Genomic DNA, 23,643 nt, shown 5'->3' with positions numbered 1-23,643 from the left:
CTGCCCTCTGTCCAGTGAAGGTTACTGGGGGCAGGGCCAGCATTGTGAGCCATGCTCACATCTCTGTGGGAGAGATTATTAACCAGCAACTCAAAGTTTTCAGTTCATTGCTGTGGGTCTGCCTCAGACACCAGGACTAATGTGAAGGTGTGCTTGGGTGTAACTGGTCATTTTTCTGAGTATTGCTCTCTTTATTTCAGGGCTGGGTTTTGGGTTTTTTTTTTTTCATTTTGGGTGGTTTTTATCCTGTGGTTGTATACTTTTCTAAAAAGTATCTGCAAAGTATTCTCAGTTTTGGTTGGTTGGGTTTTTTTTTTTATCCCTTTTCAGGAGGCTGGCAGTCCTAAGAGAATCCAAATGTTCACTGTTTAGTTTTTCATAGCATAGCCTGATTTTTCACTTATTTAGTAAATTATAGATGGCAGATGCCAAGGCACATAATGCATTTACTCTGTCTGTTTCAACAGGACAGAGCTGCCAGAATCCAATTAAAGAATTGCAGTGGAGTTGTCCATGGAGAGACTTTATTTTGGCTATTCTTTTTTGTGACAGCCCTTCATCAAATTAGCCTCCTCTTCTTCACCAGTGTCCCAAGTTGTATATGCAGTGGATATGGTTGTATTTGTCATTTCACTGTGTGGCATTCAGAGGTCCCAGTTTTCCCTGCTGCTGTTTTTTAAGTGATTCATAGAAAGGGAGGGGCCATCTTCTCTGTCCATCCTTACTAAATTTGCTTCCAACTTTCTCAGTTCTGCTTTCTCAGAGCTATCATGTAACCCACACAGTGGGACTGCATTATCTTTTCCTGATGAGCTCATGTGGTAAGAGAAATTGGTTTCCTTAGGTATGTTTGAGGCCTCAGAACATGCACAGGAAGGGGCTGGTTAGAGATGCTTTCCTAAAGTCAGTTTAAGGAGTTTTGTTAGTACAGATGGAAGCACAATAGGCTGCAGCATTGAGTGGCTGGAGGAGGAAGATGTGTTCTGACTGTCTTGGCTGCTGGAGGAACTGCTTATGTGCCACCTTCCTTATTGCCCATCTGTTTTTCCGTTGTGCCCCAGTAACAGATGTAAAGCCTCCAATGTGGTTCTTGTTCAGAAAAGTAAATGATAAAACTTACTGATTTAATGATTCCAAGCTATCTAGTTTATAGAGAAGAAAAGCAATATGATACAGATATGGTACTGCATCTTACTCTTGCTAAGACTTTCAGTCTATTCTCCTTAGCCTGTGTTTAGGCTTGAGAAAAGCTCAGACATCAGAGGTTAAAGAGAGCAGAGGTGTAAGAAGTACTGTAGGACACGCTTTTTATGTTTGTTTACTCTCAAAATGCTTTTGTAGTAACTCTGCTCTTTTTTGTCAGTCACTACCCCCATGGTACCAGCATTATGAGTTCAGCATGAATCAGTCTAGAGTAGCATTTGAGAGGAGGCTTTGAAATGGTTTTTTGCCAGGTACGTCCCTGCAATTCTTTCAGTTGGTCATCACACCCTCTCCAGGGTTAGAGGTTTCAATGGCTTGTGGCCAGATACAATTCCTTCTGTGCAGCACAAGATTTGCATGGCTTCATGTTCTGAAAGCTGAGTGCTAAGTATTTTTCAGTGTTGAAACTCCTGATGTGTCCATCAAGTTAACTCTTCTGTTCCTGGATATTTACAAGAGAATTGGCAATGTTGGTTAAAATACATTCTTTTTTAGGATAATTACAACTCTGGTGGGATCTGTGTATTAATTACCAGTTTCTCACAAGCAAATATTTGTTATCCTTTCTCTAAATAACAGATGAAGAACATGTGAAGTAGTGCTCCTTCAAACTTAAAATCAACGTTTGACTGAAAAAATGAAATACACGGAGAAAAGATGAATAACTGCTGTTTTCTCATGGCTTATTAAGCATGACTCATAGCAGTGTATTCCATTTCCCAATGGCAAAGATAGATGCATCTTTCTTAATTGAAGCAAGTCTCCTTAATCCTTGAGAAGCTGAGCCCATTATTCACTGAGAGTAATACTGCTGCTTTTGTGTGGCAGCAAAAGGTATGCATTTCAAAAAATTACAGCAAAAATTGCAATTTAGAGGATTGATTAGCTTTGCTGGGGAGGATAGGACCCCCCCAGTGGTGAGAAGTCTGGAGATTGCTGGTTTACATCTATAAAAGGGAAGTTTAGCTTCCTGTAACAGACTGAGAAGTAGCAGATACTACCCCACTTGTGTAGGGCACTCGTGTGATAGTCACACCACTCCTACAAGGGAATGTTAAGGACCTCATGGCATTTCTTATGGAAGTTTTATTTTGTCAATTGTCAGTGAACAAAAATAGCACCTGGTGCTTCTTGCTGCACAATGTGCTTCCTGTCTTTGTACAAAGTGATTTTTCTAGTCTTTACCAAGCATCTTTTAATTTTTGTATTTTTCTTTCAGCATGTGAAGCCCAGTTGTAGTTGCTGTGTTGTGCCCTGGCAGAATGGCTGTGACTGCTAGAACAAGCCTGCTTCACATATTTGTCTTTTTGCTCAGTAGTAGTACAAGGAAAGGAGGCTGCCTGAGTCAGAGCTGTCATTCCAACATGTTGCAGTTGCTTGTGTAAATTCCCACTTACTGAATTGCAAAATTGCACCTTTATCCACATACACTGTTGTAAGATATTGTAATGACTGGTTTTGGTATATTTGAGGGTCATTTGTCATGCCTTTTGCATATCACTTGAAAGGGCAAATCTGGCAGTTGTTCACTAGTGGCTTCTGCAAACTCTACAAGTAGCAATGAGGTCACGAATCATGCAAATTCCTTCATATGCTTTGAAATAAAGGACCACTTTAAGCAAAGCATAAATGCAACCATATGCTCATATCTTGGAGCCTTCACTGAAATTTGACAATAAAATTGCTGTGCATATGATTTGTTTTCTGAAGAAGAAACACTGTTGTTTTTAGAGCAGTATTATAGCAGCAATTAACTTGCTGGTCTTTTCTAGTTAAGTATAAAAATGTTTATCGCGTGCAAAATTGGTAGAAGTAAGATTTTGGTAATTGTTAAAGACAGAGCATGTCTTTGTTTCCTTTTAGAAGAAAGAGGCAGCAGTAAAACCAGAAGAAATCTTGTTACAGTCTGTTCAATAGAAGGATATGCAAAGTAGAACTGTTGCTGTTTTGTTAATCTTGGTACAACTCTTAAATTAGCCTGGAAGTATCTATTGAGACTTGATGAACAACCATTTCATATGAAGAAAATATTTACAGCACAGTTGACTTTTCTGTTGAAGGAAAAAGGAAGTGTGGGGTTTCCTTCAGTGATTTTGATAGTCAAAGCTGAATGATTTGGCTTTTGGAAATAATGTAAAAAGCTTAATTAAATGCCATCTTCTAACACTGTGTATCTCTACAAAGAGGACAGTGTGCAGAAGTTGTTTCAAGGGCCTCAAGGAATACACCCTTAAGCACTTACAGTCATCAGTGCTGTGTGGTGATTAGAGCAGTTTGCTTTAATGTGATTCCTCAGAAAGATTACTGAGAAATCTGTGGGTTTGTGCACCAGCACTGGTGTTGGTTCTCACCTTCAGATTTCTTCTGCAAGCAGGAGAAGCAGATTGTTCCTTCAGAGTACAACTAGTGCAGATAGAGCAAAAAGATTGGCTCACTCTTAATTACCTAAAGTACAGCCAACACTGAATACATAAATGTGGTAGGTAGCAATTGTGATATTTAAGTTAGAGGAGGTGTTTCCAAAGCAATAGTGGCAGTGTGGCCACTAAGAAGAGTGCAGGAGAGGATTGTCTGCTCTGGAAACTTGCTGATTACTAAAGGGATTTATTGAATGAACTCCATGTGCATCAGAAAGGGACCATTGCACATGAAAGGGAAATGTAGTTTAAATTGGCTTTTAAATAGGAGAAGGAAGCAGCAGTTCTCTGTCTGGGTGCAGCTAACCTAGTGCACTGGGAGCATACAATTAGGCAGACAAGAAGAATGGTAGATAAGGGGGGAAGAAGTGAACAAAGAAAGGTCTGAGTTGGGAAAAGTGGTGTCAGCAGTGCATGCCAGAGGGTCTGGGGAGAGCAGGCTGTGCTTGCTCACCCTTTGGAATGGGAGTGCAGCAGCAGCACCTGGTGAGCTGGGGCAGCTGCTGGGCAGTGGGGAGGCCTCCTCTCTGTCAGTAACTGGGGCTCAGGAGAGCCCAGGGAGCCCCCAGAGCAGCACCTGTGCCCCTGTTAGTCACAGCTCTGTGGGATGGTGCCAACACGGTCACTGCTTGAAGGGTATTGCAGTGGCACAATGCCTATGTTAAGGCTGTTCCTCAACCTTTCAGGAACATAGGAAAAGTCTTTCAGAACAGGGAAGTTGTCACTGGTTTGCATTTTTTAAAGCCCTGAATATGGCAGGTTATTACAGCTGATGGAATAAAGCCTGACTAGTGACACCTTCCACCAGCTGGGAATGTGGCCTGGGACTGTTTGGGACATGTGGCACTTACAGGCCACGGTGCCAGCTATTCACTCTATAAACTTAAATAAAAGTGCTGCTACTAAAATGTCTTAAGAACCAGCTAGCATGTATTAGATGTTCTCAGAGTCAAAGTATAGTTTTAAAATTTGAAGGAAATAAATGTTTTAAAGTATTTATGTGCAGCATTTGTGTGTGCTGTACCAGTGTACAGGTGGAGAAAATAGATAGCAGTGTCTTTTACTGTGACTGAACGTTCTTAATTACCTCTTTACAATGTCATTAACTCAAACTGTTTAACACAATAATTTATTTAAAGGAGAACTTACATTACTTTTGTTTTAATACAGGGGTACAGTCATGTGTCAGTTTTCTCAGTTTGTTGACTTTGCAGGTGCACTGAAGAAGAAAGCAGTAAAACATGAGGTGTTAAAATGTGTGTCTATCTATGGATTAAATTGTGCTCATGTGTTACTATAAGTCTCTTGATTCTAGAGGATGCTGAAGTAAATGTTTCCCTCATAAAATTATCTGGAAATGATGTGATGTACTCTAGCTCACATTGTAGCCTTTCTCCCCAAAGCTGACAGGAAAGGTTAACAGAAGGGAATTTCACAGGAAGGAAAATTATTTTTGGAAGAAGAGACACAAAATTGTTCCCTAACTATTGTGGGAGTCTCTGGCTGGTTGCTGAAGCAATGTTTGGAGCCTGGCAGTGTGAGTGTGCACGTGTGTGAGCACGAGCACACAGTCCCTGCTGGGGAGGCACAGCAGGCTCTGGCACCCCAGGGACAGGGGCTGCCAGACCCACTGCCCTCCTGAGAGCCTGGGGGGCAAACTGAACTGGGGGGAAAGAATTATTTTGATGTTAAAAAGTATTGCTTTGCTCACTGCTGGAATTGTAAAATTTCTTTACAATTAACATTGCTATCTCTACATAAATATTGAACTTTCCTGATCATCATTTAGCATTCTGCTGCTTTCCATATCTTAATGCTGGCATTAAGATCACAGCCCTTACCCTCTGCTGGTTAGTGCAGACTTTTTAAAGTGCATTTTAAGTTATTGATGCAATTTGATATTTTTCATAATTTCTATTTAAACTGAAGTTGCATCATCTTTCTTGAGCTCATCTCCTGTAAGAGTTGCCTTAAGCTACTTTTGTTACTTTTTGTGTTGTTCGTTTAACTTGTATTGTTTATGGTCTTATTTGTGTTAATATACTGAGTAAGAGAGCTGATAATTTCCTGGTTGCTGATGCTCAGAGTGTGTTTGTCCATGCAGGCAAGAAGACAGCAAGACCCTAGTCCTGGCTCCAACCTGGGCAGCGGCGATGATCTCAAACTGCGTTAACCAGCGGCAGCGGCGTCCCCGGCTCTGCACACGTGCATTGCTTCTACTTGGCAAAGGATTGAATAAAAGACCAGAAACTGTGAGAACTGGGTATATTATGGTCTGTTTCCTGACCTGCGGCAGTCAGAGTCACCAGAACTGCCATGGTTTGCACTATGTTTATGTTACAATACCTGCATTTCCCATTTTAAGCATGTAGCCAGTGGCAATTCGAAATTTTGTTTTTCTATGCAAACTTACTTTTGTTGGCACTATTTTAGTGAAATGGAAACTTATGCAGCTATAAAACCATTTTTCTCAACTGTAATAAAAATTGTCACTTAAAAATAGGTCAAGATATTACAGATTTAGAACAACTTTTGGTTTTGTTTTTGGTTTTTTTTGTTTGGTTTTTTTTTTTTTTTTTTGTAAACTGCTGGAAGCCAATGCATTCCAAGCTTAATTTTTTAATATGGGCTTTTGGAACTTTGATTGTCCTTATTGTGTTCCTGCTTTATTTTAGATAATGCATTCTTATCTTTCTTTCAGTTTTCTTTTTTCTAAATTTGCAAGACCTTATTAAAACTGCTGACATTATTTTGCATTATTTCCAAGCTAAACCCAGTGAATCAGAGCTGTTGGAATCAGTTTTCAAACCTTGTGGGTTTGTAAACATTACAGTTGCAGTATTCGTTTAACTGCTAACAATTCATTGGTTCCACTTTTAAAATTATAAAAATCTTAAAATGTATATCCTCTTGCATTAATGCATTCTACCCCATTATCTGTCTCAGATTTTATTCTGTTCCAAGTGAGTTTGGGTGGCTGTTATACCCTGTATATAGTGCTTTACTGAAACTCAGAGGAAGTCGCAGGCTGGCTTCTGTTTTATTCAGGGATTTTTTTAACTCGTTCTTCAAAGGGATACTGCAACTCCACAATCAGATTCAACAGCATTTAAACTGGGAAAAAAAGTGATCAGCTGCCAAGGTGATATATATGAAATCATGTTTAAGATAACTGCTTTAAGTATATTTTATATCTTAGGCTTTTTGTAAAGTTGTGCTGAATGGTGAAAAGCTGAGATGAGCTTGTGTGCAGGAGCCTCATACTGCACATAGGCCCCTTCTATTAAATCTTATGCAAATTAAGACTGTTGCAGTATATATTGCATTTTCTAACAGGGTAAGATTTGGGATGAATTAATGTATGAATTAATCTTGTTTCATTTGGGATGATGGTGAATGGACTTACTCCAAAGATTTCATTGCATCCAATATTTGAAGAAAATTTATTAGAAATGTGATGTCATTTGGCTTTGTTAAAATGTGGTGCTTCCTGTACAGCCTGATTGATTAAAATGTCACTTAAATACCTTTTTAAAATAAGGGATCTGAATCCAGTATTTTAAGAATTATTTTAAAGATAGAAACTCAATATGGTTAGAAGAGTTAAATCTTAATTAAATTCTATTATTAAGACAATTATACATTCCTCATTAATGGCAAAACAATTGATGCAAAAGAGGTCTTGCAAAAATGTAAGATGTCAATGTGAAGGAGAATCTTTGTATGTTAATAATATGAATATTTAACATTCACTTAAAATGTCATTAACTGTAAACTGTGAGAATGTCATCAAATAGAAATATTTTGATACTTCAATTTAAATGTGATTCACCTGAAAGATAATCTTTTTCACTCTGTGGCCACATTCTTCTTGCTCTTCTTCCCCCAAAGAAATAATTTTTCTAAAGTGTTTCTGCAAAGAGTTATTTAAGGGACACACGCATGCATCTGCACGCATCCCTGGCCTTGGATCTTCTCTGCCATCTGTGTATTTTTGATGGAATAGTCTGAAGATTTATTTTAAAGGGTTTTCCTAACGTTTCAGACAGTGGTTTTAAACCATAAGTACACAGGAAATGACGCTATCAGATATTAACGTTGCTATCTCTGTGTAAATACTGAACTTTCCCTATCATCATTTAGCATTCTGCTGCTTTCCATATCTTAATGCTGGCATTAAGATCACAGCCCTTACCCTCTGCTGGTTAGTGCAGACTTTTTAAAGTGCATTTTAAGTTATTGATGCAATTTGATATTTTTCATAATTTCTATTTAAACTGAAGTTGCATCATCTTTCTTGAGCTCATCTCCTGTAAGAGTTGCCTTAAGCTACAGGATTGCTTTTGCTACTTTTTGTGTTGTATGTTTAACTTTCATAATAAACTTCTGTGTAGTGAAAACAAGGTGCTGTAAGTTTGTTTGACTCCCTGGTAGTCCCTGCTGACGTATTTTGTTTAGGTGGAAGGCTGCCTTGGTGTCTGTGGCTAAAGCAGTGGTGACATCCAGTGGTCACTTATTTAACGGACCCCTCTGCTCTGTTCAGCTGCTGTCTGGGAGCAGCCTTTAATAGAAGGGTCTGCACAGGAGAAAATGTGGATTTTGCTGCCCTAAAACTCTTGTTTCTTAAAACTGATATGCCCTTCTTACTCTGAAAGTGTGGATCTGCTCCAGGGGCCCCAAGCAAGGGGCTGTGTGAGCTTACAGAGTGCTGTTTGTGGGCACATTGTGAGAGCAGCCACCAAACCTTGTTAATTGTGCTGCTTTGGGTGAGGGGGGAACAGGGGGATTACATGTGTCAGTGCAGGAAATGTGGTAAAGTTCTGTGGGGAAAATATGAATGTTGTATGCTACACCTGAAAACCTTCTGGAGCTGCTAAAATTCTAGATGGTGTAACTTCAAATAGCTAACACTGACTGACAGTGCTAAGTCCTGAAATCAGACAGAGGATTGCTTGTTTCATAACAATGCTTTAGGAATATTTACAATCAAAAGGATAAGAAGTAATTATTTGAGACTTTTCCCACCTGGCTGTGAACAGACCAGAGAGCACCAAAGAAAAGCAGCGCTGCTGTGACCTGTGGCTTTCCTGGAGATGTTCTGCAGTGTGAAAGGGAGGTAGCTTTAGAAAAGGCAAACAGCAAACCACATTGCTCTGCTTCTCTTGCAGAGGGCAGATGGTGTTTGCCAGCCCTGCTGTCCAGGCAGTGTTTTAAAGGCATCTGCAAACAGCTGTTCAAAAGCCATTGGGTAATTTGTCCATTTACCTGCAGGCTGATGGAAAGTTCACTTTTCTACCCAAGGCACATCACAAGTGGCTGAGTCCAGTACTTGTCCAGCCTTTTCTTGGCTGAAGGTGGAGGACAGAGGCACTTTGTCCTCTGGCTCTTCCTAGATGGAATTTGCCTCTCAAGTGTGTCAAGCAAAGGGAATCTGAAAATCTCCCTGCATGAGGCACATACAGCAGAAAGGAATTTTAAAAGCATCACAATCCAGTGCCTTAACTAGCATGGCTTAGGGATGGCTGTCCTTGATGTGGGAGTGAGACACCACTGGAAATGCTGGAACTTACTGGAATTGAGAAGGATGTCAGGACCTGGAGCCCAACCACAGCAGGTGAGGTATGGTCACTTCCAGCTGGGATTTTTAACCTCCTGCTCCTACATGACATCTTCTAAGAACAGAGTATTAACTGTTTCTCAGAATTCTTAACCAATTCTCAACCAATAATTTGGGTTGAAAGGGAGCTCATCTCGTTCCAACCTCCCACTAGACCATGTTGCTCAGAACCCTGTCCAATTTGGCTTTGAATGCTTCCAGGGATGGGGCATCCACAGCTGCTCTGGGCAGCCTGTGCCAGGGCCTCACCACCCTCAAAGGCAAGAATTTCTTCCTGAAAACTAATTTAAACCTCTCCTCTGTCAGTTTGAAGGCATTTCCCCTTGTCCTGCCAGCCCATTCCTTGTCAAAAGTCTCTCTCCAGCCTCTTTGCTTACTGGGATGGCTCTGAGGTCTCCTGGAGCCTTCTCCAGGCTGAACTCCTGTCTACAGAGGAGAGGTGCTCTGGCCCTCAGAGCTTCTTTGTGGTCTCCTCTGGGCTCTAGCAGGTCCATGTCCTTTTGTCAAGGACCCCAGGGCTGGAGGCAGCATTGCAGGTGGGGTTCTCTGTGTTTAGTCCGTTTACTGGAGTCCTCAAAATGTGGATAAGCAGGTTTCCTAGTTTCTCTGGAGGGAAACAGCAGCTGTCCTGGGCTCATGCTCCCCTTTCTGAAAGCTGAAAACTGAGAAAATGAACTGTGAGTGAAAACAGCAGCTTTTCTGTTCCTGCAGACCTCTGCTGGTTTGTCTAATAACCAGCCTTGTTCAGGTAAGAGCTGGGAAGCTGGATGAAGATGTGGTTTGAGAGGGCTCCACAACTGCATGGCCTGGGATGACCTTGACAGGATTTCTATATTTTTTTTTTGTTTGCTGTTAGTTCAGGACTCCAGTCTGTCATAGATGTATTAAAGAATCCATCCTGTCTGCACAGAACTAGGACCAGTTTCTGTGAAGTTGCATTATTTTGTTACTACATTTCCAATGCAAATAAGAGAATGACAGAAATGGCTTCAAGGATGGGAATTGCAGTGAGAACTTAGAGCAGAGTGAACATTTGCATGGGCAACATTTCTCATAGCTCATTTGCCTGACATCCTGTCTTCACACTGCCACCAAATGTAAATCCCAGGCCATGCATATTCATCAACTGCTGCAGCTCAGAGCTGCTCCGGGTTTAAGTAACTATTAAATAGGTTTCTCAATTACAGGTTGAGATAAGTGAATTTTCAGAATTGCCTTGGGCTCATTTCTTAAAGCTCAGGAGTGAGAGGAGGGGAAAGTAGCACAGAAGAGTTGAGTGCTGCCTCTCTGGTGCTGTCACCAGGCACAGTGGATAGCTGGGGAAAGCAGTGGGAAACCAGAACACTTCTTGCTCAGTTTTGTGCCTCTCCCTGGGCCTGGTCCACAGTTTACCACAGCTGGGGAGACTTCTGCCAAGTCTTTGTTGCTTCCCACAACTCTTCTGAGATGTAACTGTTTTCTACCCCGTTGACCTGATGATGGGGTCTTGGAGAACCCCAGAATGGATTTTCCTGGGTCTCCACTTTCTTGTGTTCCACAGGCTGTGATTCTCTGCTTTTCATGGGAACTGGTGGCTTTGCTGTTGGAATCCATAAAGTTAGAGGGTTTTTAGGAAATGGTTAAAAAAGTATGTAGACCTTAGACTGGAGTTCTGTTAGCATTGCAGAAACAGTAGAAAAATTTCCCATGCAAGCAGGAAAGTTTCCCAAGCAGCAGACGTGACAAATAACAATAGGCCTCTGTAGAATTGGCTTTAGGATGGCAACAAGGTTATTTAATGTATATCTTTAGAAGGTTAGCATGAATAGAGCCCTGTTCTTTGTCTCCTATGAACTAGTCTTTGTTTTAACTATCATTGTGTGTGTTTTGTGGGATTGGATGGAATGCTTGTCAATATGTGGTTTTCTGTGTGTGATTGGCTGAGATCTGGACTGAGATGATTTTATGTCTTTCTATATTATCCCACCCTCGAGAGACATTTTGTGTAGATCAGTGAGCTGTTAACATCATGTCTTGATTGTTTTGAGACTGATGTGCTGGAAATAAAAGCAAAAATCTCTTCACTGGTCTGGTTCCAATGCTGTCCATATCTGGACGTTTTGCCGTGGCATGGTGGGTTCCTTTTTTAAGACGTGGGTTCCTGACACAATTGGACTTATCTACCCTTCCCCCGCAATATTTGCCACCTTTCCCCCTTTGCAATCTTCTTTCTTTCCTGGAGCAGGTCATGAGTTTAACTTGAAAAGAGACAGACCTTCTAGGGCTGGAGCACAATTTACACCTGAAAGCTCTGGCTTTTCCAGCTGTTACCCACTGGCTTGCTGGGAGAACCTGTCCCTCTGAGCCTTTCCCACCTGCATGTCCAATCCTTTCAGCTTTTGTTATTCATACCTCACAGAACCCCAGCACAGTCTAGGCATAGAGAAACAGCAGTGTAAGGAACCAAAGCTCTGTCTGTGGGATTCACTTGTCCCTGATCACTCCCCATGTGACTGCTGCTGAAGCAGATGACTGGGGTGGTTCTGCTGCCACTGCAGGATTTTGGAAGAATTTCAGGGCTTTGGTCCCTCACAGCAGTGGTTCACAGGGTGAGTGACATCCTGATGAAACCCCAGGAGCTCTGAGCTTGGAGGAGAGCAGAGAGGTTGGTGGGGAGAATGTGGGTTTGCTGCCGGATTGCAAGCACAGCTAGGGGATGACAACTCTTACTAGAAGACAATTCTTAATAAAGAGGCAGCTCTACCCAGAAACACCAGACTTGCCATCACCTGAGGGCCAGGAAGGCTGCTGAGTATCTCACTTTCCTGAATGATGTGCCACCTGCCCAGAGGAAGCACCTGGTTCCCTCCCACCCCACCAAGAACAGCCTGTCCTCCACTCCAGCCCCTGCACGGGGCAGCACCACAGTGAGGCACCTGCTCTGGAGGTGAGAAACTGCAACACCTTCCAGCACCATCCAGCTCCTCACTGCCCTTCCCCAGCTGCCCCAGCCAACCCGAGGGTGGCCACCAGCCTGCAGACACCTGGGCAGCCTGTCCATGGAGCCAGGAGCCTGTGCCCACCATGGGCAGCCTGTCCATGGAGCCAGGAGCCTGTGCCCACAGCTGCTGTGGCCCAGGAGGATGAGGATGGCTGGGGATGCTCAGACCTGTGTGTGATCCAGGTCACAGAATCATACAATGCTCAGGGCTGCAAGAAATCTTAGCGAGCATTCAGTCCATCCCGTGTGATGGACTGGGAACCTTCTAGGTCATTTGTTCTGGCTGTGTTTGAGGTCTGGGACCAGGGCAAGGAGGGAAGGGAGGGCCAGGCAGAGCTGCAAGCACAGCCTGTGTCTGAGCTGCCCAGTGATTTCCTCCTGCTCAGGTCAGAGCTGCAAGCACAGCCTGTCCCTGTCCCTGAGCTGCCCAGTGATTTCCTCCTGCTCAGGTCAGGGCTGCTGCTGAGGAACCCCCAGACACTTCCCTGGCAGCGACAGCCCCGGCCCAGAGCCCCTTGGCGGGTGCTCCCACACAGATGAGAGGACATATCCTCTTTTTGGTTCTGCTTTCAGTTCTGCTCTGCAGAGCACATCTGGCGTGTGACTGCCGGGACCTGGGGCCGGTGGTCCCGGCGGCTGCGTGACTTTCTGAAACCACCAGCCCCAGCAAGGAGCCTCAGCACCAGCTCCTGCAAACCCTCTCCACGTCCACAGCTCTGCCTCGGGGCAGGATGTGCCACAGGACCACGGGCACTGCCCTGGGAGGAGGCTCAGGGAGCATCTCTGCAGCTGGCTCTGTCCACCACAGCCCGTGAGTAACACCCGAGTCACGCCCTCGCTGCTCTTCACCAGAAGTCAGGGACAAAATGGGCACAGATCTTCAGGGGCTCTGAGAGGGCCCTGCAGCTCTGACTCATCTCCTTTTAAATGACAAAACCTCAAGCACCAGGGCTGGAGCAGGCTGGTGTAGGGGCTGACTCCCCTCCTTCCTCCTCAAACCATGCCCCATGGCCCTTTCCCATCATCAGCTGTGATAATCAAACATCCCTCTTGGAAATATACCTGGAGGTGAAACTGAGCCCAGGTGAAAGCCCTGCTACATGTGCAGCACCTCTGGATCCGTAAAGCCTTGTATTAAGTGGTTTGAGAATTCTGTAGAATCCCCAGATCCATCTTTTACCTTTTTTTTTTTCCCCATAAAACCTCTCCTTTAAATATTTATTTTTTTTTTACAGAATCCCTGTGCTTTTCCCCAGGGTAAATTTCCCCACTAGTTTTCAACGTGTGATTAAAACCCCAAGTGCTGGGCTGGGCAGCAGCTGAAGGCAGGATGCTGTGGCCAGAGGCTCCTGGAAGGACTGACGGTCCCTCGCAGCAGCTGCTGAGGCCGCTGGCTCCGTGCCGAGCCACCCGGGCAGGAGCGGTGCCCATCCCCGGTGCCCATTCCTGGTGCCCATTCCTGGTGCCCACCCCGGTGCCTATTCCCGGTGCCCATTCCCTGTGCCCATTCCCTGGTGCCCACCCCGGTGCCCATTCCCGGTGCCCATTCCCGGTGCCCATCTCCTGTGCCCATGCCCGGTGCCCATTCCCTGTGCCCATCCCCGGTGCCCATTCCCGGTGCCTATTCCCGGTGCCCATCCCCGGTGCCCATTCCCGGTGTCCATCCCCGGTGCCCATCCCCGGTGCCCATTCCCGGTGCCCATCTCCTGTGCCCATTCCCGGTGCCCATTCCCGGTGCCCATGCCCGGAGCCCATTCCTGGTGCCCACGCCCGGTGCCCATCCCCGGTGCCCATTCCCGGTGCCCATCTCCTGTGCCCATGCCCGGTGCCCATCCCCGGTGCCCATCCCCGGTGCCCCGGTCCCGCCCTACCCCGGCTGCGCACCCTGCCCGCGCCTGGCGGAGAGAGAAACCAGCGCATCTGTTTCTAATGAAGCCGAAGCCAGTTTAGCTCCAGCCCTGCACGAATCCGGGCTTTTGAAACAGATCTGGAGTTCTGTGAAATGCACACGCAGCGCTGCCCTGGGGGGATGCAGGGGAGCCGCTGCCTGTGCTGAGCAGCCCCTCCCGAGGCCAGCCTGAGCTGCTGCTCCCTTTCCTTCTGGGGAGTGCTCCCTGCCCATCCATCTCAGCCCCTGCCCTGTGAAATGCCCTGTGTGGTGGGGCGGGAGCTGTGCTGCTGCCTGATCGGTGTTTAAGGTGTTTTATCTCATCAGCACCCTCGGGTGAGCGCTGGCACCTCCCGTTCCTGCCCATCTCCAGACGCCAAGCACGGTGCAGAAGCTCTCCTGAATTTCCATCCAAATTTGGGATGTGAGGAGTGATGCTGGCGATCACCGCGGTGCTGGCTGAGCACAAGCTGTACCTTGCCCTGCTCCCCACAGCCCGTGCCAGGCACACATCACCTCCCTACCCCTGGCCAAGCACGAAATCACCTCCAAGATCTTTATTGTGGCTGTGCTGCACGGCCCAGCACGCAGCAGGGAGGAGGATGCTGCCTGGGGCTGCCCAGGGAGGCTCCGGACAGGGCTCGGGACAGGCTGGAGGCTCCGTGGGCCCGGTGGAAAAGGCACCTTGTGCCCCTCAGCCCTGCACAGCAGCTCCTCGCAGCACCAAAATTTCTGGTTTCGAGCACAAAATTTCTGAGTCCTGCGCATCCCGCCCGTGTCAGCCTCCGGAGGGTGCCAGGGGGACTGAAAACCACCCAGAATGGGTAGGGCAGGGCAGGCTTAGCCCAGCGAGGACGGGAAAAGCGCTGAGCAAGGGCAGGATGGAGCAGGGGTTCTCCTTGGGAAGGTTCGGGTTCGGTGCTGCAGCAGCCGCTGCCTGCCCAGGAACCCCAGCCTGGCACTGCCCAGCTCCAAACCCTTGGCTGTGGGAAATATCCCCCCAAAGGTGGGATAATCCCCCCTCGGAGAGTGCAAGGCTCCCTCTTGGAGCTGCCAGCCCCGTCTGGATCCGTTCCCGAGTGCCAACCCAGTGCGGGGCAGCTGGAAAAGCACTTCCAATACATCAGAGCAACTTCAGAGTTTTACAGTGAATACCTTTCGTCCAGCTGAATCAGCGCTGCCAAGGCTGGGACCTGTTTCCAGGCCATTATTACTTTTTTGCCATTATTACTTTAAAGCAGTATGGTGTGTATGTTATAAATAGATATATATGAAAAGAGAGTTTTCTCACTTTAATACTGTAGATAATGTTTAAAAGGACATGACATATTGTCTGAGTTTGGTTGGTGTAGCAAGTAAGTAAAAGTTTTGAATGTAATAAATGTAGTTTCTGAGGTAAATTATGCCTAATCAGTCCAACTTTCTTAACAGTTTTTCCAGCAGCCACGGGCAGGTTTCCCTGCAGGAATGTGTATGTGTGCTGCTCTGGGATCCATCGGGAGAGGGCAGCTCGCCTCCGCCTGACAGCAGCGCTTGTCCCTCCTGGTGCCTTCTGCAACTTTCTGCTTGCTTTTCACCTGCTGGGTTGAGAAGCCCAGCTTTCCTCAGCCAACACCTCCCTGCAGACATGTAGGATTTAGAAAAAAAAAAAAAAAAAAAAAAACAAAAACCCTCAAGTTTACAAAATTCTGAAAAATTTTAGAAAAAAAGGGTAAAAATCCAATTTTTACTGATTTAGGGATTCATTAATCCCCTATGGCTGCTGATCTCACCCCAAGGCTTTGGTAGAAGCATCTCTGATGGATGCACCCACTGCCATTCATTCAGTCAGAAACATTAACAACAGAGCCAGGCTTCACAAATTGATTTTGGTTTTCAGAAAGCTGCGCATTGCTTCCTGAGCCCTGGGGCTGAATTTCCCAAGAAGTACTCCATGATCTGGAGAGTAAAAAGGGTAATTTAATCCTGTTAAAAGTTAAGTTTTTCCTGTCATGAGCAGTTGCCAAAATGATGGTGCTTTGCCCAATCTGCCCCAAAAGTGGCAGACTTGGCAGTGCCCAGCCCTTCTCCACTTAGCCTGGGGTTTGATGTATGAAAATGGGTGTTAGTGGAGAGGCACACTCAGAAATAATTCCTTTTTTTCTGCCATTGTATTTGGCCTTTATTCTCCTTGGTGAATTGGGCTCGTACTCGTGATGCTCTCCTACAAAGGAGGCTGAATCTCTGTGAGTGAAAGCCCAGAGCGTTGCATCCCCCAGTTTGCAGCACTGGGCGTTCAAAGGGCATCACCAAACACAGGAATGAGGTGGAGAAGGGTTTCTGCAAAGCCCAGCTGCTCTGCAGCCTCCTGCTTCCCACCAGCACCTCAGCCTGAGGGCTGCACTGCCACGGACCTGCTCAAAAGCAGGTGCTGCGTTTGTATTCTTTAAATGAATGAGGCATGCAAAGCTTCTAGCTGCATATTTACTCTCTCAAGTACATTCCTTATGGGTGTCACAATATGAACTTACATATAAAAACACACAAATACTGTATATATACAAATATATATATATTTCATACATCTACAGTGAGCTGGAGAGGGGCAAGTGGCTCATAAGGATTAGCTCTGCTCCCAGGAGAGGAAAGGCTAATTTCTGGTTTTGAGCCAATGAAGATGTGTCAGAGGGCTGCAGTGAAGGGGAAGCATTGGCAGCCCCTCTCTGCTTTTCAGCATATTAAGATGTCACCATGCTTGGATTAAAAAAAAAAAAAAAAAAAAAAAAAAAAAAAGCAAGCAAGGCATGAATAATAAATAGACAACATGCAGCTGACTTCAAGGGAAAACTAATTTCCCTGGGGCTTGCTCCACTCCATATACATTAAAATCTCACCTGCTTTGACAGCTCTGTGACCTGAAGAGAGATGCTGAGAAATTGGTGTTCAGAGCAGAGCCTGGCCAGGGTCCTGCTCCCAAACATGTCTGGGATTTCTTTTCAATGCTTTGATCCCCCCTGCCAGCCATGGCTTGCTCTGCCTGTGGAAGGAGCCACAGCGCAAACCTAGCTGAAATAGCTGAAATTATGTTTGACAATTAAAAAAAAATAATATGCAGCCCTCAAATTTCTGTCGGGCAGCCTGAAGGGTATCCTGCTTTCCTGATGTTTTCTGTCCTGCTGTGGGACAGTCCATGTGATGGGGCTGCCATCACCTTGCTGCAGACCTTGCTGGGACATGGTGGGCACAGGGATGGGATGTGGGGCCAGGGTAGGATTGCTACTATCTTCAAATAAATATGGAAAAAATGCATCTCCCCCCACTCTGCTCCCCTTTGGAACCTCAGCCTGCCAGCAGCAGGAGTTACAGCTGTTTCCACACCCTCTGCACCCTCTTGAACTTCCATCTCTGGTGCTGTCCTACTCCAGAAGAGCTGTCACTGTGTGAGCATGGCACGGGTCTATGTTCTTGATTTTTCTCTTTGAGTTCTTTGCTTATTTGGGCAATGCTTGACCTGGTGCCTTTTATCTTGGATCCAGTTTCCACCATAGAAAGGAGGGCTGCTCTGATGTGTGTTGTCCCAGGTGGTGGCACATCCTGGCAGACAGGGAGGGTTCCGTTTCCTCCTCCTTCTGGGGATGTTTCTGGCACTGGGGGCTTTGGGTGTAACCAGAGCAGGTTCCTGTGCTGAGCCCCCTCCCAAGGGAAATGGGGCTGTTCCTGGGCTCAGCACTCTTGGGTGGCACTATTTGTTTGCTCAGACAGCACAGCAAAGCCACTGACCTCGTTACTCCTCTCTTCCTCCTCACTGAGTCACTCCCGAGCTCATTCCGAACTTTGCTCGTGCCACTGACTAATTTATCCCTAGCACTTCTTTCCTGCACTCTGACCTTTCAACTGGAAGAGCGGGCTGGCCGTGGGCAGTAGTTTGGGTGGGTTATTTTGTTTTGGATCCCGAGGTTATCCGGGTGTGTCTGGGGCTGTAGGCTGAGCCCCATCTGCCGACAGTGCCACGGCGGGACTCGAACCCGAGTCTCCCGCTCTTCAAGCCGACTCCTTCCCCTCTCGCCCACGGCTGAGGGGCGGGGCTCACCCCGGCCCCACCCTCTCCCCGCCCCCGCGCGGGCGCGCCTGACGACAGCTGCAAAGCACTTTTTCAGCAGCCGCAAGTGAGGTGAGTCGCGGCCCCGCGGCGCGGGGGGGGGTCGGAACCCCCCGGCCCCTCAGGCCGGGCCGGGCCCAGCGGCGGCGCCGCGCCCGCTCCCCCGCCCCGCCGGGACCGCGCCAGGGCCGCAACGCTCGCGCTCCGGCACCGGGCGGGGCGGGGGGCGCGGGCGGCGGGGCCGCGGGGCGGGGAGGGGCGGCCGGCGGCGGCGGCGGCGGCGGAGCTGCGCCTCCCCCGGAGCCCGGCGCGGTGCCGGCGCTGCCCCGGGGCTGGGGGCGGCCGGTCGGTGCCCTCCGGGGGCGGTGGCGGGGCCGGGCTCGGGCTGCCCGCTGCCCCGGCGCTTCCCTCCCGCGTCCCTCCGCAGGGGTCCGGCGCCGCGCCCCGGTGACCGCCGTGCCAGCCCGCGGCCTCCGCGCTACCGGAGCCAATGCTCGATCTGGAGGTGGTGCCCGAGCGCTCTCTGGGGAACGAGCAATGGGAGTTCACCTTAGGTAAGTGTGCTCTACCCCCGGCCTGCGCTCTGCGGGTCCCCGGGGGGCTCTCCCAGCGCTCTCGAGGGGTTGGGGAGAAAAAGAGAGCGAGAGGCACAGCTCGCCTTTCGCTGTGGCTAAAAATACTGAAGTACGGGCTGTAAGCGTTTCCTTGTTGTTCATAGTTTCACCTTTAGCTTTTGCGTGCCAACTTGTGCTTTGTTTATCTGATTGTGTGCTTTCATCTGCTCGTTTGCTTTCTTTTGTCTTGTCGTGGCAGACTAGTCATTCTTTTAAATAACTCCGAAAAGAGGAAGCATGAATGTGCTGATTGTCACCTGAATATGTGTCAGGTGATACTTGCTCCAACTGCTGCGCTTTTCTGTACAAACCCTTCATAAACATGAGTCGAGTTTCACAATTTCTTTGTGTCGCTGTTGGGTTGCGAAACAGTGGAGAAAGTAAACTTTGGAGATATTTTCTGAGGGTTGGATAACAAGTATTTTTCCCCCCAATCACTTGTATTTTTTCATCTTGCTGAGTAGTCCTTCCCTGGCAGTTATTGCCGTAGTTACTGTGATGAGAAAGAACTTTCCCTCAGCTGGTGCAGATTTGTTTGGTGCTCAGGCAGGACACTTAAATGAGATGGTGTGGATTCTCTGGGTAACCTGTGTTTTCAAGCAGATGTTGGTAGTCCTGAAAACTATCAGAAAGTGCTGTAGATGTCACCTTTGCTGGGTGGCTGTGTGACAGATCAGGGTTGGCCTCTTTCATTTCCGTTTTTCATCGTTGCTGCAGCTCTGTGTGAAGGTGATGGTGGTGAGGGTTTGGTGGGTGTAAAGGAGCCCTGGTGTCACCCTCTGTGCCTGCTTGGAGTTTCACTGGGGCTGCTGCTCCTGTCACCTGTGGCTGCCAGGGCACAGACTGTTCCTAAGGACACTGTTACACAGTTGCCCTGAGCTAGGCTGGTCCTGAGGAGTGGTGCTGTGCCTTGGGGTTGTTTATGTGAAACCCGTCAAACACAAAGCGCTGTTTGTGCTGCTGTGCTCTCAGTCAAGTACAACTTGATGGTACAGACAGGGCTCAGTGGCTTTTGGAGGCTAATTATAGCACCTCAGGTCCCACCCTTGGAAATCTGGGGAACTCCTTGTACCCTAAATGTCCTGTGCTCTCAGCTTGTGTCACCTTCTGCCATCCTTTAGTGCCTGTGTTACCTGGGGAAGGGCAACCTCCAGCTGCCTACCCTGACTGTCAGCATAAATACAGAGTGCCAGCTGCCCTCCATTCTCCATATCAAAACAAGAAAAGGAAAGAGAAAATGTTCTTCCTTACCCCAAGGAAAGCCTGTCAGTGCAGTCTCATGGTTAAAGTTTTCCAGTGTCTCTGTGTGTATGCACAAACACACACATGCATAGATGTGAGAGGAAGAAACTCAGCTGTATTTCTTGGAGTAAACATAGCCCCCACGTGATGTGTCTAATGTATAATTAGCCTGACCTGCTGGTGCAGAGCAGGAGGCTGCCTGCCTCTGAGGATCCTTGACTGTCCTGCAGCAGCAGCAGTGGGGTGTGAGGGTTGTCCCTGTGACAGAGCTGCTGTCAATGGGGCTCTCACTGCCAGCCCTGCTCCACTCGTTGTTTGTTTAGCTCTGCTCTTAGCAGAACTAATGGCAGTATTCCTGAACTGCTGCTGACTCTGGCTTCCAGCTCTGTGCCCACAATGGAGATGACTGAGGGGAAATGCCAGGAAAATTTTGTACATGACTTTTTGGATTCTGTTTCTGGCTCCAGTGTTGACTCACTGTGTGACTGGAGCATGAAAAATTTAACTGAGACTGAGTTTAGGTACCTGTGCCACTGCACCTCTTGGGCTGCATTCCTGCTCTTTTAAAGGAGAACAATTAAATACTTACTCTATAGTGCCTATAGCTATATTATTAGTGTTTGAGATGTATATTTTCTAAGGCTTACTTGCATTTTTCTTGGGCTTTATACTTTTCCTACCGAGTATCATGTATATATATTTAATGTGTTATGATTAATCTTAGATTTTCTTGCATTTTTCTCCTAATCTTTATTCACTTCTCTATCCCCATCCCTTCAAGCCCCACACTCTTAGCATAGGCTGATGCTTCAGGCCATGATGTTCCTGACCAGTGCATGTGAGAGAACTGCCTGTATCACTGCAGCATTTAGAAGAGGGAAGGTCTGTGACAGAGCAGCCCCAGCACTGGTCTTTGTGGCCATTACTGCCATGGCTCAGTTTGGTTGGGTGTCTGATGTGCTGGAAACCATGTTTGCTTCCCCATTCCCCTGACTGGTGAGCAAGGGAAAAAGAATTCTTTGTTTTCCTCTTTGACTGCAAAGGCTGACGAATGTTGAGGAAAAAGGGGATGTTGTGTATGAGAAGACTGGAGAAAAATAACCCATTTTTTTATTCCTCCTTTGACGTTCTAGAGGCAAATGGAGGCAAAGGGAGGATACTGGCTGTTCAACACATTTTGGGTCCTGTAAACTGTTCCTGGAGAATTTGGGTTGCTCACTGTAGCTCTGCTAAGCAGCTGCCTGGCCAAATCTGATTCTCAGTGGCTGAAAACTGAACCAAGGCAGTCCATGTCCATTTGCTTGCAGCCTGAGAAAGCTGTGAGTAAGGGAGTCACATGAGCCATGTGTTTGCACACTTAGCAGCCCAGGATTGCATCAGTTTACGTGAACTTGGTGTTTCTGCACTTCTTGGGCTGGGTGCTTTCTGACTGAATCCCCACAGGCTGCTGCCACCATTGGCCCCTGGGTCCTGTCAGCCTGTGCCACTGGTTTATGTTTTAACTGAGCCCATGCTCTTAGCTCTGCAGGTATTTTATGAATACTGACTTAGAACATGGGTTTTGTACTCTTCAGTCAACCTTACTTTTTTTTCTGGATTCATACTTTATGCTAGGCTGAGAAATGTGGAACTTCCACAGCAGCATCTTTGATCTTAGCTTCTTGCTTCTGTTCATGTTTCTATTCCATTTTGAAAATATTATCTAATACATAATAACTGTCAGCTTCAAACTCTGCTGCCTAGACTGCAAGGCAACTGCTATTTCCTAGATAATAGGAAACAGTGCTGCTTTATTGTGTGGCTCTGCATTTCAATTTCATTATTGTTATTAAACTAATAACTCTTTTTTATTTAATATCATCTACTGATGTATAATTCCTAGCTGCAAACCAAATTGTCCCAAGATTATGGGCTAAGGTGAAAACCAGTTTGGCAGACAGGTTTGTACGTGGTATTTGCAAATTGAATCACTATAGTTGTAGTCTGTACATCTGTTTTACCAGAACTTGATTTCATCATTTCAGCAAAGCTGCAATATATGGGCACGACAATGAAAATTGTATTTTTGGGGTTTTTTTTCTGTGTTATGCCATTATAACTTTAAAGCAGTATGGTGAGCTAGGTGTGTATGTTATAAATAGATATATATGAAAAGAGAGTTTTCTCACTCTAATACTGTAGATAATGTTTAAAAGGACATGACATAATGTCTGAGTTTGGTTGGTGTAGCAAGTAACTAAAAGTTTTGAATGTAATAAATGTAGTTTCTGAGGTAAATTATGCCTAATCAGTCCAACTTTCTTAACATTTAAAAATTAGAAATAGAAAAGGACAGGGCAAGGAATGGAAATAAAATGTCAGATAACAAATCTAAATTGACTTGCAGCAGTTAGTAGGAAAATTAAACTTCACAATTATGAGCTCATAACCTCACTTTATAAATGCCTGCTTTGAACCCAGGAATGTGATCACATTTCATTTGGAAAAGCAACAAAGGTTTTTAGTGTGATAAATGATGAGATGGTGTGGTGCTATTTTTTCTGCAGAATCAGCTGTTCCATTCTGCTTTCAAAAATATATAATTGTAAAGATAAGATACACACTAAGGAAAGAAAAAGAGCCCTTGAAATTGTATGAGGAGTTGAGTGACTGTAAGTGCACTGCCTCAATTGAACCAAATTTTTGTATGTATATCCTGTCTTCAAAGTGAGAAGAAAAAGTTTCTTCCTTGACACAAGGAGAGCCATATCAGCAGCTAATGTGGCCTCTGAGGTTTGGGGAGAATCATGGCTCAGAGTTAGTGTTTGTGTGTGTCTGGTGTGAGTGCCCAGTGCTCCACCAGGGTGGATAAAGTGTAATGAAAGGTGTTTCAGGAGCTGTTGAATGTGCAGGAGTGCCCTAGCCAGCTCTAGTGCAGTTTAATTTCGGTTATTGTATCAGTTATTGGACTGATGACCCCAAAAAGCAGAAAACTTTCTGCACAGGCTATGGCAAGCTCCTTGCTCTTTCTGCTTGAACTTTGCTGTTTAATTTTGTGTCTAGAGAGCCTTTTTTTCATATATGCCTAACAACTGGTGGATAAACAATGACTTTTCTGTTTCCAAACACCAGCTCTGTGCTGATACCATGAGTCAGGTCAGCGTGTTTGTTGACCACATACCTTTCTTTTGTAACTCAGTGTTTGCTGATGGTGGCTTGGTTAGCTCATGTGTAACCTTGCTGTTAAAGCTGTCTGCACTGAAGAAAACCTGTTTTTATTTCCAGGAATGCCGTTGGCTCAGGCTGTAGCAATTCTTCAGAAACACTGTCGCATTATCAAAAACGTCCAGGTTCTCTACAGCGAGCAGGTGAGCAGGCATGGGCTGCCCAGGAAGGCCTCCTCATGCTCCATGAAAACATCCTTTGTGCTCTTGTACATTTTGGGAGAGTTGTGGGGCTGCTTGAAATCGAGTTACACCAAATTATTGCCACCCTGTGAGAGATGCAGCTTTTTAAAGTTTCTTGTCAGATGGAATAATCCTCAGCACAGCAGTTTAGTGATTTAATGACTGTCAGTTTTGTACATGCAATGGAGGAGTGGCATTGTTTTCCCTTTAAAAAATGA

The 23,643-nt window shown here is 46.2% G+C and overlaps 2 protein-coding genes across 6 annotated transcripts in view; both read left to right on the top strand.

Annotated features, from left to right (window-relative positions):
- The window catches only part of CBFB (core-binding factor subunit beta), a 37,796-nt gene extending 29,773 nt beyond the window's left edge, over positions 1-8,023 (top strand). For all 3 annotated transcript variants that reach the window (XM_063167845.1, XM_063167846.1, XM_063167847.1), the window contains exon 6: positions 5,725-8,023. In XM_063167845.1, coding sequence (XP_063023915.1) covers positions 5,725-5,793 — 69 coding nt within the window. In that variant the 3' untranslated portion in view covers positions 5,794-8,023. The remainder of the gene's footprint in view (positions 1-5,724) is intronic.
- Positions 8,024-18,610: 10,587 nt separating this feature from the next.
- Positions 18,611-23,643, top strand: part of PHAF1 (phagosome assembly factor 1) — a 36,051-nt gene continuing 31,018 nt past the window's right edge. For all 3 annotated transcript variants that reach the window (XR_010029382.1, XR_010029381.1, XM_063167844.1), the window contains exons 1-2: positions 18,611-18,737; positions 23,304-23,386. Coding sequence is in view for 1 of the 3 variants with exons in the window: in XM_063167844.1 (XP_063023914.1) it covers positions 18,674-18,737; positions 23,304-23,386 (147 nt within the window). In the remaining 2 variants the exon portion in view is untranslated. The remainder of the gene's footprint in view (positions 18,738-23,303; positions 23,387-23,643) is intronic.

The sequence above is a fragment of the Melospiza melodia genome, chromosome 13, assembly GCF_035770615.1.
Source record: "Melospiza melodia melodia isolate bMelMel2 chromosome 13, bMelMel2.pri, whole genome shotgun sequence".
NCBI classification, from domain to species: Eukaryota; Metazoa; Chordata; class Aves; order Passeriformes; family Passerellidae; genus Melospiza; species Melospiza melodia.
This window is presented reverse-complemented; position numbering and strand designations above follow the sequence as displayed.